Here is a 15,139-nt window from a genome sequence, read left to right as displayed (position 1 = left end):
CACTTGCAGCACGTCCCTGAACAATTCCCAATTTCCCAGATCTCCTGAGTACTGATTCTGGAAGACCAGCATTCAGAGCTAATGCTGCTCAAGGTAGAGTGCCTTTTACACAGAGATTTTACTTACATCATTCCAATCCTCTTCTTACAGTCACTGGTTTGCAGAATTTAATCCTCATCTTGTAAACATGACCTGAATTGTTGCCTTGGTGATGCCTGATTTTTGATTTGGCTCCAGTGAAGGATGCAACAAAATAGTCAGGACTGACTTGGCCCTCCTGCTCGTTACTTTCCCAGTCTTTGGTTCTGGAAAATTTTCCTAGTGGAATTTCACATTTACTCCAGACTGGTTTAGCCCCTGTGAACACCTGCCAGCAGGATTTCACTACAAGTGTCACTAAAGGATTAATTCTCCACACTGACAATAATTTTTTAAAGCTGTGTAACATATTCTATTCCTAAAAAGGATACCTCTAAATGGTGTAATATAGAAACAGAACATAATGGACTGAGACAAATAACTAATGTGTGCTTCTAAAAGTTTACCTTTACCATTCAAGCTTCTAGTTCATCTAAAAATATATCTTCTACATGGCAAGATTTAATTTCCACAAACCCAAAGTAACATAACATCAGTTATGCTGCCATTCTGGCTCTGTCCTCTGCAGGATTTTTCCTGCAAAACCAAACTAATCGACTTACAGCTAACTCTTTATTATCTCCCATATTTCTCCAGGAATGGCACATTTGCTGTTTTCTCAAACATTCCAGGAAGGGCTAAAAAGCAAACAGTAATAACAACAAGAATTCTTTATTTAACTCTTCAGTGCTTACTGACTTTAAAAGACATATAATTGTCATTTAATATCCTTGTAGTTACTAATAAAAGAATCACAAAGTATTTAATTGTTGCTGTAAAATGAGACATCTTTCTATCTTTACCCCCAAAAATCAAACAAATACTTAACTGAATGGTTCTGCCTTTACTCACTGTAATTGATAGGTTAATCACTTTTGCCCAGCTTCATGTCTGAACCACTCTTCTACCCTCATGGTTCTGACATATTTAAATGCATTCTCCTTTTTCCTTAAGTCTGCAGATAAGATTTTTCATTAGTAACTTTCTGACCCTAAGGTCTCATCTTTGATCTTCTAACAGCTTAAATTTCTTTCAAATGTACTCTGTCTACTGATTGTGCCTGAGCATGGGAAACCTGCACAGTCATTGCTGGCTCCAGACAAGTTTCTGGGTGAAGAAATAGACAGTGCAAGCAGCATCAGTTACAGCTCAATTGTTTCTCCACAAAGAAGTGTGCAAACACCTTTGTGCTTGTTTACACAGTATGTCAAAGCCCTATTTCTTTTCCAGAAGATTTCAAGGATTGAGCACATGAGACACAGCCCATGTTTCAGTTTGCTACCAGGGTGGTATGAAGGACGGTCATGGACTTTCCACAACAGATACTCCCTAAAGCCCTAAGCTGGGAGCTGCAGCCAGATGTACAGACTCCTGACACAGATACTCCAAGGTTCAGTTCATCTGCACCAAAAGCAGGATTCATGCAGATTTTCTTGAACAATATAGAACTGTAAACATGTGTATACTTTGTTGCAATTCCTATTTCCTCTTCTCTCTTATCAAAGTGCTTTAGGGATTTGTCAGGGGAGAAAAACCACAAAGCCTTTCTTTACACAACTTTGGATCTGAAGGCTTTGAGGAAAGATATAACAGAATAATTAAAAATACATCTTTAGGGTAGCTGGTGCTTAAGGAGGCTTAACATACTCTGTTACTTAAATGGGTGCTATCAGCCTGAACCAGAGGGGGACACACACCATTCTTGTTCTATCAAATCCTTTCCTCACTTGTTCAGGTAATATACTGCATTTGTAAAGACTATGATAGTTATAAACTCAAGCTCTCATTCTTTCATTACCAGCTGGAGGCAATACAAAAAACATCACTCAGGCTTTTATATTTATGTCTTCTCATAGGAAATTTACATGTCATCACCACAGAGATGTAACCCAAAAATCCACTGAAGTCCAGCCAGCAGATGGGCTGTGGAATTATAAATCAAGTCCTGATCCATTTGCAGAATGAGGGACAGGCCACTGGAGGAGCCACTAAATCAAGCAATGAGAATCTCAACAATATAAGAGGGCCTGGAAAAGCCAATGGAGGGCAAGAAGTTTCAAAGACCCACTGACATCTGTGTTAGGGAGAAAGACATGCCAGCTCAGAAGGAAGAGGTGAATGGCTCTAGAGAAAGTCTCCTGGATCTCCAAACTTTTCCAGACAAGCCCAGGGGTGAGTTGTAACTGCCCTCCTGAACATCAGTGCAGCTTTACCTGCCCCCTGCCCCGGAGCAGGAGCAGGTTACTACTCAACACAATGGTGCTGTAATAAGGAGTCATGGAGAAAGCAGGGCACCATGCACACTGTGTTACAGGTGTGAACCACAGCCTTTGTGCACATGCCCTCCAGCTGCTCCTAGCTACAACACAATGGAGGGATTAGTGGAAGTGAGTTGGCAAAGCTGCTGTGGGATGATGAAAAGTGCACGCATACCTGGAAGGATCACGTTTGCCTCATTTCAGCACCATGTCAGTACATTGTGTCAGGAAAGGTGCATCAGGATGCCCTTTAGCACAGGAATAATCAAACAAAGTTCATTTCCAGGGCTTATGAGAGGCAAGTGAATGCAACTTCTCAAGGACCAGCTTTGTGAAGGAGGGCAGAAATGGAGAAGCTTGGATAGGAACAAGACCAAAGACTTGGTGTAGAGATCCTTCACCACACAACTCTAATCCTCTCCTTCCTTTCTGTGCTCTCACGCACTGCTCTGACCTCACCTTTCCTGCCTCTCCCACCCTTCCCCTGGGAAAGCTGCCTTCAGTGTATAGTTACACAAACACTTACTCCAATGGGCTGGGCAGTGCTCACCCTCCTCACCCATCCCAGCCTCTGCCTCTCCTGCTGCTGTTCCAGCTCTGTGCCCACACAGCTCTTCAGGGGGAGGGGACTCTGGAAATGAAGTCACTGGAATGACCTGGGTTGAGAGAAAAGCTCATAAACTGGAACCATCTCACTGATCTGCTTTGAAGTCCCCTTTTAAACAATAGCAGCAGCACAAGGAGGAGGGCAGCAGCAGTAGCAAATATGGCTTCTTAGACTTGCCAACAGAGAAAATGTTGGTGTAACTCCATTCTGAAAAGAAGGTGAACTTGGAGCATTTTTCCTGCTTCTAGAATCAGCCCACTGGACTTTGGAGAGACTACAAGTGGAAGGGTTCACAAGGTCTCCCAAGCCCAACCCCTTGAACCTCACAAACTTGACTTGTGTCTCTTATCTAATTCTTCCACAATAGGACATTTTCTCAGTTCTCTATCATAGAACCAAGACTGGTTTGGGTTGGAAGGGACCTTTCAAGGTCCTCTAAGTCAGGCTTTCTCCAGTTGCTTCAAGGTGTTGAGCAAAGGGGAGAGGTCTGGACTTTCTCCTTGACCAGTGAGCAGCAAGGGGGTAGCTAAACCCAAGGCTCTGCCCCAGGCACACTGGTGTTGCCATGGAGGGGAACTCAGGATCCACCTGGAGCTTGAGACAAGATGAGAAAGGAGCTAGCCCTCATCCACCAGTCTTCTCCACCAACTTTTTAGGAATCCAAAATGGCAGATACCCATTGCTGGTGGCATTGGAATTCAGTGATGACTACAACTGAAGAATATTTCTGGAATGATACCCAAGTCTTCATCTATGCCCTGCTCACCAAGCTGGTTTGCCAGAGCAGCACTATGGCAGACTTAACACCTCCTTCAGTTCTCAAGCCCTTTCTCCTAATAAAACTCCTCTGTTGCAGCTTCATCCACCTCCTCCTTTAGGCTCTTACTTTCTAGCTTGCTATCCCAAGCCTCCTTGAGTCCCTTTCTCTCATAAACACTTCTGTTTTTATCCTTCCTAAGACCTGCTCACTTGGAAGGGCTTTGGGAGCTATTGGATTGTGATGCATATGTACTACACAGCCAACATCCACTGATAGGGATTTATCACAATTCCCAAGGAAGCAGTACTGCCCCAAGACACCTGTGTGTTACACACCACCAAACCTTGTTGCCGTAAAACCAGAGAAATAAATGTCTAGCCTGTTCCTGAAGTCTCATTTGCACTTGGTATCTCATGGATTTTGCACACATTTTATGAGTTTTAAGATCTTTCCTACCTCTGCACCAAACTCATTAAAAAGAACACAAACCAAGGTGAGCAGCTCATGCCAGAGTCATTATGCTTCGGAATCTCCTGTGAAATTACTTTTAAAAAGCCTGAAACATTTTACTCCTCAAAAACAGGTGAACAGCAAGAGTCACAACTGCATTAACCTTCCCTGCAAGAATCTTCCACCTGCCCTCTGTCATTAACACGAATTTCATATGAGCAACCTTCTGAAAGAGTCTATATGTGGATTTTTCAACAGATTAAAATCTTAAGTCTCCAACCAGAACTGAGATAAACCCCAGATGGGTGAGACTCACTTGTGCGCAAAATCTCTAAGAAGGTCATTTGTAAAATGGTTTTACCTTCTGGACATAATTTCTCAAATTAATCCAAAGTCTGAAGGGTAACCCTATCTGGCACTGCTGCGAGGCAAGGCAAACTTCAAAGAAACCTAAATTAACACATAGACTGTGCAAGACTAAGAATAAGCTTTCACACAGAGAGTAGCTCCCAACTACAGCAGGCAAGCTCTACAAATCAGCATGAGAGATGCAGGGAACTACAGAAAGACTGGTTAAGCTTATGAACTTTGCCACCAAAAGTGGGCAGAAGGGGAGCTGGGCCAGGAAATAAAACCCATGTGTTTAGAAAGCAGGAGCTGTGTTGTCAGCCTGGGTTAAGTACCACTGGAAAGATGTATTACCAGGACTTAGAAAAGAGCTCAGGTCCCAGAGTAAAAACCTCTGACACCTTCTGAAAAAAACTATCCCTAATCTGGGAGGTGGCACTAAACCAAACCTGCAGGAAAAATGGAAGGAATGACAGAAAAGCAAGGACAGGAAGGACTAAAGGACTATCACTGGGAAGCTGATTGTAAACATGCCAGTGAGTTTCAGAAACAACCTCTACAACAGAACTGAAGAATCAAAGGATCTTCTTCTAAAGGCATCAATTCAAATATCACAGGACCCAGGAGGCTGCTATCCTGTTCATCCTAGCACAGGCTTGGCCAACACAACCAAACATTCCTACTCTGAGAGTGAGGTATTAATGAAAAACATTGTTGAAATAAGCCAGTCCTTTCTTTCCTTCTAAAGTTCCTTGTGATTCTGTTGCTTTGTCAGAAAGGCTGGAAAAGAGCAGTGTTTGTTGAAAACCTGCTACTTACCTATTTGAAAACAGGGCAAGAGGATGTCTTGTAACAACATATGAAACAAATGAGTAGGAAATAGTCAAAAGCTAAATGCTTTTTTCTACTTATGTTTGACTTGACAGAGGTCTCCAGAGTCTGCAGATTTACTCTAAAGAGGACTCAGTTTTCAGCTCCTAACTTACTCATCCACATTCAAATGTACTGGCAATAATTTCTGGCAAAATATGTCCAACAAAATTTATTTAGGACATATGGAAAAAAATCACTTCTACTCCTTCTGTTCTGAAGGTCTCATCTTACCTGTCAAGAGCTGGAGTTAGACGATAATCTTTGGTTGCTGACAGGATGGCTTTGATCAGATTATCTGGGGAGAAAGGAAGAAGACATTAGGAACAAGTTCTGACTTCTAACAGAAATGAGGAACAATGTGGAGTAAAGCATCTGAAGCAGTTACTTGAAGGAACTGAAAGGTTCTCATTAGGAAGGAACACTAAGCTGAATATTCCTATTTTCTCTGGACAATGACCTTCACACACAGCCTGCAAAGACACATTATGTGCCAGATTCTGATGCAGTGTGCAATTGCCTTGCACGGAGAGTGTCACAGGGAACACGCACCGTACATTTTATAGCAGTGATTTCATATCCCTTGCCCTGAGATGACAGTCTCACAAACACTTCAGACATGAAAAGGCCAGCATCACTGTCACTGCTGGCCTTCAGAAAAGCTTTTATGAGGCTGAGTGTTGAACTGGATGCAGAAACAGAACCAGGCTAAAACGGAGGCTTTTTATTCTGTGGGTTACTTTCAGTTTAGGTTCCTCAGTCTGTCTTTCTTCAATTAAAGCACCATAATTGCATAAAGAAATTCCCATGGAACTGCAGCCTGCCCTGATACCCTGCAAATGCTGCAGCAACCAGGGGGTGTAAGTTATGCAAGCTTAGGCACACACACTAATTAAATGCATTAAGTTGCAGAAGCGCAATGATTACATATATATAATTCTATTGGCTATGGAAACTTTCGAGTCTGCTTCCCTCTAGATTTTTCATTTGCCCCTAATTTTTCCACCTCTCTCCCCCAGAGAGATCCAAACTCCTTTACCATGACCCAACCAGGGCCAAGAAGCAGTAAGGCTGTGTCTAGTCCGTATTTACAAATGTACCAGTAACTTCAGAATGTCTGGGTTTGACAAAAAATCCGTCTGCCTCCAAATCTTGATTCTACCTGTGGTCTTAAGCAGATGCCTAAGAGGAGAACAAAACCAAAGCAAACAGATATACTTCCCTGAAATTCTCTACTGCTATTTAACTGTTTTCAAATCAGGGATTTCATATATCAGACATAGATTCCTTGTATCTAGTAACTTGCAATGATTTCTATTCCATGAGCTCAGAATTCTCCTGGATCCATATGGACATTCAATCACTTCCCTTTGCAATTCTGAATATGGCTTTTCTGAGCTTTATCTATACTGGGAAAGATTGTGAACAATTAGTCCCCTTCCATCTTTGCTTGGGAGATAGCAAATATTCTAATATTCTCAAATATATCAACTAATTCAAGAGTTTTTATGAAACATCAGTCAAAATGAACAAATAAGTCTCATTTCTTTATGAAAGACTAAAAACGGTTCAGAAACATTAAGAAAACTGACAACAAGCGATTTTTCACCTCAATCTTAAACACCTTTCCTGACAAACATGAATTACTGCAATCAGCACAGTTAGGGGAGATTCTGTTCTTTTCCACTGTGTCCTTCCTCAGCAGCAACAGGACAAATGTGTGGGATAAACACAGGAGCTCAAGGCAGTCCATGTGCCAAACAGCTTTGAACCTGACAATAAGCTGGCCAGACACACAAAGGTGATAAACAGAAAACTCTGACAATTACTTTGAGATTTGGGGGAGTTTTTGATATGGCAGCACTGATAGCACCTGCCAACCATTGCAAGCTGGGCAGTGTGATTACCTTCAGATCCTAGTTTGGAGTGGAGCAAGGGACGAGGCAATTTATAAGGGTAAAAGCAACTTTGATAACAAAATAGTGGTGTTTAGTTTTCCTTCATCTCAAGAATTTCTTCTGATGCATGGGCAGTAGGCTTCCCCTCCAACAGGAATGCTATTCCCCTAAATCTGCCCTAAAAGCAGTAGGTTGCTGTGACCTCTAATGGCATCATGCCACAGTCCTCTCCTTGGCCTGCTTCACACCTTGGCTTTTGCTGGACAGCATACTTTACTGATGTTTTTTTCCCACATTCTCAGAGAAGACATCAAAGGATTGCATGTCAAGGGCTGCAACCTCCCATCTACCAAGCTTTTGTTATGCCAGGTTTGCTCTATCACCCACAAGTTACACCCTGCACTACTTGGAGAGCATCCCATGGACTATTTTAGAAAAAACATTAAAAGAATAGAGTTGAGTGATGCATTCAAATGATTCTGGTTTACTCATCTTGCAAGATAATTAGCAATGCCCTCTCAGTGATTGCTCAGGAATGAAATAAAACTACTTCAGGAGTGGATATGGCAGCATTTGGAATGGAGATGCTTCCCAAACTAAAACAGAACACAACAATATCAAGCATTCAGTACAGATTATGAAGGGACAAATAGGAAATAGCTCTTCAGCAGACTCCACAGTCCAACAATACATGGCATCCAAAAGTTTTGGAAGTTGCACAAATCTCAGTGTTACTATTCAAAATTGCCAAATGAAGCTCAATAAAAGACAAAGTACTTCACTGTCAAGTGTTCACCCACATCAGGAATGAAAGTGGCACTAAGTTCATCTGGTCTAGCCCTCTTTTTGGAAGGCAGGAGCTACAAGCCAGGAAAAGCTAATGGCTGGGGCAGGGGGCAGGCACTAGATGTTTGTGGTTGAGCTGGAACTCTACTGCACTGTTGCTAAGGTGGGCACTTGCACTTGAACCTTGATGCTGGCACGAGGATGGAAAGACAAGATCTCCTCCAGAAGGAGTTACTGCATTTTCTGCATTTTCCTGGGGAAAGGTTTGAAGGATCACCAGATGCTGCTGTGGCTGACCTGCAACATTGCACAAGACCACAAAGCAGCTAGGAGCAATAAGGAACCACTGGCAGGATCTTTCAATACAGCTGGGCAAGGTGGAGGATCACCTGCAATCACCCACTGCAAAGACTATCACAGGTACCCGATATCAGGGCTCGCCTCCAGGCTGTGACTAAAGAAAATTGGGCACCAGGAAAGCAGCTGCATTATGTAAAGTCAATGGATGAGACATGCTCTGTCCAGGGTAAGAAACTGAAGGGGTGATGAGCACAGTCTGCCTTAGACACCTGTGTACTGAGTGAAAATAATGCAAGTGCAAGTACACGTAACAAATACTACAAAGAAAAATTCCTTCCTGCTTCAAGAAACAGGATTTATGCACAGCCACTGCCTGAAAGTCAGTGACTGAAATTGTGCAAGGACAAAAGAAAGGCCAAGTTGTCTACATGAGCACATCCGCAGGGCAAGCAATATAGAACAGTTTTCTTCAGCCATAGCCTGTTTATTATATATATTTTTTTTTGTCATGGAGAATTTAGTTCATTGGGGAGAGTGGGAGATTATTTAACCCATTCATCTATCAACCACTATGCATGCACTTTTACTATAAAAACAAAGCAAGAAGCCTCTGCACATTTTTCTCCCATCTAGAGGAGGAGTCAACTACATTTATCTAAGAATCCTGAGTTATCTTGACATATTCTATCAACTTGGCCTTACAACATCAGAAGATTCAAAAGGCAGCTTGGTACTGCATGATTGGTCTGAACACCAGTACATATTGACTTCAGGTTGACCTTGAAATTTTCAGACATTTGGAAAAACTAAATAGTTAGAAATTAGGCAGACAGTGACCACACAGCGAGAATCAGCCTAAGTCTCAATTCTAGCCTTTTTCTCTGTTATTTATGTGAAGGAATGGAGGAGACCTTCACTGTAAATGTCAACAACACTTAAAATTGTTGTTTCTAAGGCAGAAACTTCTTGCTTGTATCACCAAAAAAGATGGGAGGCCTTTCCAGTCCACAGGGCTTAGTGCAGGCATCTTACAGGGTCTACCTTCTGCCTGCCTTGAAAGCAGGCAAACTGGGATGTTTGTGCACTCTCAAGTGGTCAAGAGAAGAGGCTGTAATTTTTCAAGTTGTGTATACCAGCCACCTTCCTCAAAACCCAGCACACTCACATGCTCCTGGTGGCTGCAGTAAGGTGTGAATGTCCTGCCTCAGGGCCAGGGGACAGCATGCAGCTGCAGGGCTCTGTGTCTGCCCTGGGAGCCAGGGCCAGTGCTCATCTCCTCTGGTGGTCACACAGCTGCCACCCCTCCAGCCAGCACTGCTGCAGGTCCTGGGCACCAGCTCCAGCTTTTGGGAATGGCCTGACCCGAGTGAGGCAGACTGACATCCTGTGCAGTCTGCCAGGAGACTGCACATGGGTCCCCGTCCCACCACAACAGAATGCCACGTGTGTGTCAGCTTTGTGGGGAGAGTAAGCTAAACACTACCAATGCTATGGATTAAACAAATCACAGTATTTACAAACAAGTTCTTAGCACAAGCCAGTGCATACACTTTTTTTCAATATACTACCCAAAAGTTCAGCTCTGTATAAAATTCTTCCTTCAGCATTTTTTTACCTTAAGGTCTTGCTCCATATAGGAGCTGAGGAATGACCTTTAACAGAAAAGTTTTCACATCTTTTGAGGAATGATCTTTACAGCAGGTCAAGGGAGGTTATTCTTCCACTCCACTTTACCCTAGTGAGGCACATCTGGAGTGCTGTGTCCAGTCCTGGGCTCCTCAGGACAGGAGGAACACGGAGCTCCAGGAGCAGATCCAGTGCAGGGCAACAAAGATGATGGAGGGACTGGAGCATCTCCCTTATGAGGAAATGCTGAGGGAGCTGGGCTGTTCAGAGGTGAAAAGAGAAGACTGAGAAGGGACCTAATCAATATCTGTCACTCTCTGAGGGGAGGTGCCAGAGGATGGACCAGGCTCTGTTCAGTGGTGCCAAGCAATGGTACAAGAGGAAACGGGCAGAAACTGATTCCCAGGAGGTTTGACCTGAACACGGGAAAGAACTTCTTTAATGTGCAGGTGACTGAGCCCTGGACAGGCTGTCAGAGGGGGTGTGGGATTTCCCTCACTGGGGGTATCCCAGAGCCATCTGGACACAGTCCTGTCATATGTGATTTGAGATGACCCTGCCTGAGCAGGGAGGTTGGCTCAGGTGACCCAGTGTGGTCCCTTCCATCCTGACTCATTCTGTGATTTTCCTCCCTGGTGCCCAGCATGGGCCCAGGTCTCACCACATGTTCTACTCTCTCTCCCAGAAACACCATGTCCAGCTGTAGACAGCCAACATTATTCATACCTTTGTGAAGCTGGGAATCCAGTGGTTACAACAGGTATCACAATGTCTGAAATTCCCTGCACCACTTCTTTTATTATTGATCAGCTGACTTTAGGAGGTCAATGCAGGGGAAAGCAGCTATGAAGAATTCCAGGATTTAGCAGTGCATAGCAAACATGTGAACTGGCTCTCAAAAACAGCTAACTACAAACTGAGGAATCTGTCCCCAGATCAAAACTCGTGTGTAAATACAAGACAGTGGTTTCATGAGGTCACTAGCTGTACCAGGTTCAGGTGGTTTGCTGGAGATACACTTTACTAACAGCAGGACTTACAACTGCCACACCTCACAAGATCTCCATTGATGATTTTTAATGGCATTAAGACAAGAGGCGTTTACTGTTGCCTAGACACAAAGCAAAAGAAAAAAAAAAGACTGAATGTGCATGGTATCCTCCCTAGCAATTTTAGAAGAACCTGGCATGCATTAAATGTAAGCTCCATTAAAGCCCTTAAGGCCTATTTTTATAAGAAGATATAAATAAAATACATAACATTTAGACTCTTCATTTACATTGTCGTTTTGGAGCCTTCGGGGATTTTTTTTTCCAAGCTTTTCTTCACAACCAAGAGATTGTTTTCTCAGAATACAAGCTTTATTCCCAACATAATCCCAGGGCTTGGAAAGTTGGAACATTAATTTAAAAAACAATTATGAAAAAAAATGGGCAACATTATGCAATAACCACGCATTAACAATTTTTATCTAAACTTGAGTTCAATGCACAGGAAGTAATAAAGTCCATAGAAAGAGGCAAATTCACACCAAATAAAAACAGTCCTTGAAAGATTCACAGTGTGCTGGCTAAAGACAAGCAGGAAAATAAATACAGTTGTTATAGAGGGCTCTACATTTTTGATGACCCTTCACAGGTGGCCAGGCAATACCTTCAAGGCCAAAAATCTCAGTAACCACTACAGTGATTCCTAATTCTTCTGACCCTTGTAGCAGCATTAATAAATGGCACTTCAAAACACAACAGCCAGAGAGTATCTGCTCTTCTCTTCAGGAGATAGAAAATAGGAATAATATCATATCTGTGTTTCCATTGCAATTCAAGACTTCTGTGAAGAACTCCAATATGGAGTCATCCAATTAAATGAAACCTTACAAAGGTTTGCATCTCCCTTCTTAATGAGTTGGGAGCAGGACTATTTTTTAGGCACACTCAACAGCAAAGCATCAGTTTTGATTAAAATAAGGGACTGCACTGTTGTATTTTCATCATGAGAGCTCAAGAATGAGAAGGGATTTAATTTCAAAATTCACAACATTACTTCCCTTTAAAAGTTCTATTCAGTAATGAAAAGTCAACCCTCTACCTCATCTGAAACTTTCAATCTTTTTTCCTCTTCACATCACTCATTTAATTGCTTTAGGCTAGAAAATCTGCTAAATTCCCTGGGGAAACATCAACATTTTTATATCTATATTCCCACGTGATAATGGCAACTATTACCAATTTTGGTCAAATGCAAAATTCTACTGGAATCTAGTTCAGAAATGTGCCTCCAACTCAGGAAGAAACAACAACCTTGTTAATACCAACTATGAACAGAACTAATGGCTCTTCTGTACATGCTTGCTCTTCTGCTTTTTTGTTAGGGGAATAAGACACGAAGAACAAAAGAATGCTTATAGGAGGAAAATCATCTGTACAACAGAGTACCACTAACAAAATGAGGATAAAGTTGGAGAATTAAAGCATAAAATGCCTCATTCAGACCTAGTCAAATGCAGGGAAGGTGACTGCATATGGTACTCCAGGTCTCTACAAAGAGCAAGAAGATTAGGTTAGAAAAGTCCTAGTTTTCTAATGTTTTTTTTTCCTTGAATCAGCTGTAAATTGTCATGTCCAACTGCATATGTTTTCTCAGAGATTAAGTATTGCTCATGCCAAGAAAGCCAATGAAAAAGAAAAAGCTATGAAGGAGCAGGCACGGAAAGAGAGGAGATTTTCTCCCAATAACATTGTGATATGCCAACTTTTGCAGGCCTGAAAACTCAACATTTTCACTGGAGATGAATGACCTCCGCCCCACGAGACTACTGAACAACTGCTGAGCAGCACTGAACCATGGTTTTTCCCAGGAGCACTGACACAAAAGAAAACATCCAAATAAAACCAAGTACAAGAACAGTTAATCATTGCACAATAGCAATCCACTAGCATTGGTGGTCTGGACAAAGACTTAATTCCTTTGTCACTGAATGTATCACCAGTTCCAGACATCCCTCCAGTATCAAGTGAAAATACAAAGTTTCCTGGCCAGTCATTTATATTATATTTGATAAAACTGTAACATTTCAAACATGTTCTTAATATTCTCTTACCATCATGGGGAAGAAATTGCTTCCCAGTGGCTTGATGGGAGGGAAATTCTGAGATGCTGACAACAGAATCAGTCCCTAAGAAGTAACTATCACCTTCAAAGACAAACTGATTCAGGCCCAACAAAGCAGCCTCTCTGCCCAAAACAACTGAGCAGGAACAAAGGTGGAAGTGAAGACATGCAATTACTGCTAAGCAGTGACACAATTACTGACTAAATGCATGTAAGGGATATTACACTGATCACGTCTGTTTAGTTTTTTAGTGCATGCTGTGCCATATGTTTTCACTTAAGTTAAAAAACCAAAAAATTGCAGCAACTCTCCCGTCCTCATTACACAGAGAGATTGCCAGATACTAGCTACTCCTTCTGAAAGCCTTTTATATTCTTCAAACCACATGTACTGAGAAATGCTATTAATAGTCAGGTATTTCTTCAGTCTTGTTTGTTGCCCTTCTCCAAATAACTCTTTCCTTTTGCTTTAGCTACAGAGGTAAATTTGGGGAGGAGGCCCTCTGGGATTAATAATCTTACTAACACTATAAACAATTTTTCCATTGCTTCTTCATTGACAAATTTAACCCTGAGAGCAGTGCACATGCTAGAGAATCTCTGCAACTACATGGACAGCATGGGCATATTCATACATCCATAATTACACTGATAGAAGCACTGCTAGAAAAAAGGTGCAAATCCAAAAGAAGAAATTTCAATTTAGATTTAAAAAAAACTCCATGTGACTTGTTCAAGAGCCCAAGATTGCTGCAGTCTCCCTGCTCTTGACTGAAAAAAGTTGCAACAACAGACTTGGTGGGTGCTGGGAAAGAATTCCTACAAGCAAATTATACTCTTACAAATGGTGAAATATGGGAGGCACTCCAACATCCAAGTTAATGCCAAAACAATAGCCTGGGACACAGGAGGGTGTTCGGCAGCTGGAGCTGTCCCCCACAGGAACCCTTGACATTTGGAGCTTTTAGAGTTCCAACATCTTGTTGCAGTTTGATCTTCTTGACAACTGTGAGAGTTGACCAATTTAATCACGTTCCTCACTTTGGCTATAAACACACCAGCAAACAAACTGGCAGCAGGGCATGGTCCTGCACAGTCCTCCTTGAGTCCACACTAACAAAGTGTTAGCACAGTCCCAGATGTGCTCACCAGGGCCAACAAACATCCTCCTCTACAATTCTCACGCATTCACAGGCTAATATAGGCCAGTGACCTTTCTTGATAGGAAGCCTGGACATAGCCACTCTATTTTTGTGGGGGGCAGGGAGTTAATCTGTTTGAACAATGAGCTCAACAGCGTTCACAACCACAGGACAACCACTTTATTTATTAATAGAGATGGAGTCATCGTTTCCAAGCACTTGGAGTGGCCCATCCCGTTTCCAGACTCCGTCAAATCCCACAGTAGGGGACAACAAGTTTGATGTGGCAGACAATCTCAGTTTCTAAAAGCAAGTGCAGTCAAACATGACATTGGCCTGTTTGTCAACATGGGCATTCCTCATTTAAAAATCTTGATCCAGGTTCTGAAATATAATCTCATGGGTTCACAGCCAGCTGCAGAAGTCACTGGGCAAAAGCTAGAGCCACTGTTACATGAATGGCCAAACTAGGTACTGGTAGTGACCATTTAAGGTGCCCAAACATAATCACACCTCTTCATACCTATTATTTCCCCTATTCTCTGCACACAGAGGAAACAGAGTTTCCACAAGGGCTACAGACACCTATGATGAATGCAACAACATCTTCAAACTGCTGGATCAGCTCCAACATTCCTGACAGCTATCACCTCTGCTTTTGTCCCAGGTTCCTGGGCATTGTGATCAAGTAATTAGAACCAATCCTTGGTCCAGATCTTTGGTGAACAGAGTCAACAACTACAACATGTATTAAAACTCTACCCATTTAAGAGAGGTTAAGAAAAAGGTACAACAGCTGCTCTTCAGTTCCTCTTCACCTATTTCTAATAACTAGTTGAGGACTC

At 42.3% G+C, this 15,139-nt stretch overlaps 1 protein-coding gene across 8 annotated transcripts in view; it reads right to left on the bottom strand.

Moving 5' to 3' along the window:
- The window catches only part of ST3GAL3 (ST3 beta-galactoside alpha-2,3-sialyltransferase 3), a 173,406-nt gene that overhangs the window by 49,403 nt on the left and 108,864 nt on the right, over positions 1–15,139 (bottom strand). For all 8 annotated transcript variants that reach the window (XM_059478026.1, XM_059478028.1, XM_059478030.1 and 5 more), the window contains one exon: positions 5,666–5,729. In XM_059478026.1, the coding sequence (XP_059334009.1) occupies positions 5,666–5,729 (64 nt within the window). The remainder of the gene's footprint in view (positions 1–5,665; positions 5,730–15,139) is intronic.

Source organism: Ammospiza nelsoni, chromosome 9 (assembly GCF_027579445.1).
Source record: "Ammospiza nelsoni isolate bAmmNel1 chromosome 9, bAmmNel1.pri, whole genome shotgun sequence".
NCBI classification, from domain to species: Eukaryota; Metazoa; Chordata; class Aves; order Passeriformes; family Passerellidae; genus Ammospiza; species Ammospiza nelsoni.
The sequence above is the reverse complement of the archived record's forward strand: the minus strand, read 5'-3'. Positions and strand labels throughout refer to the sequence as shown.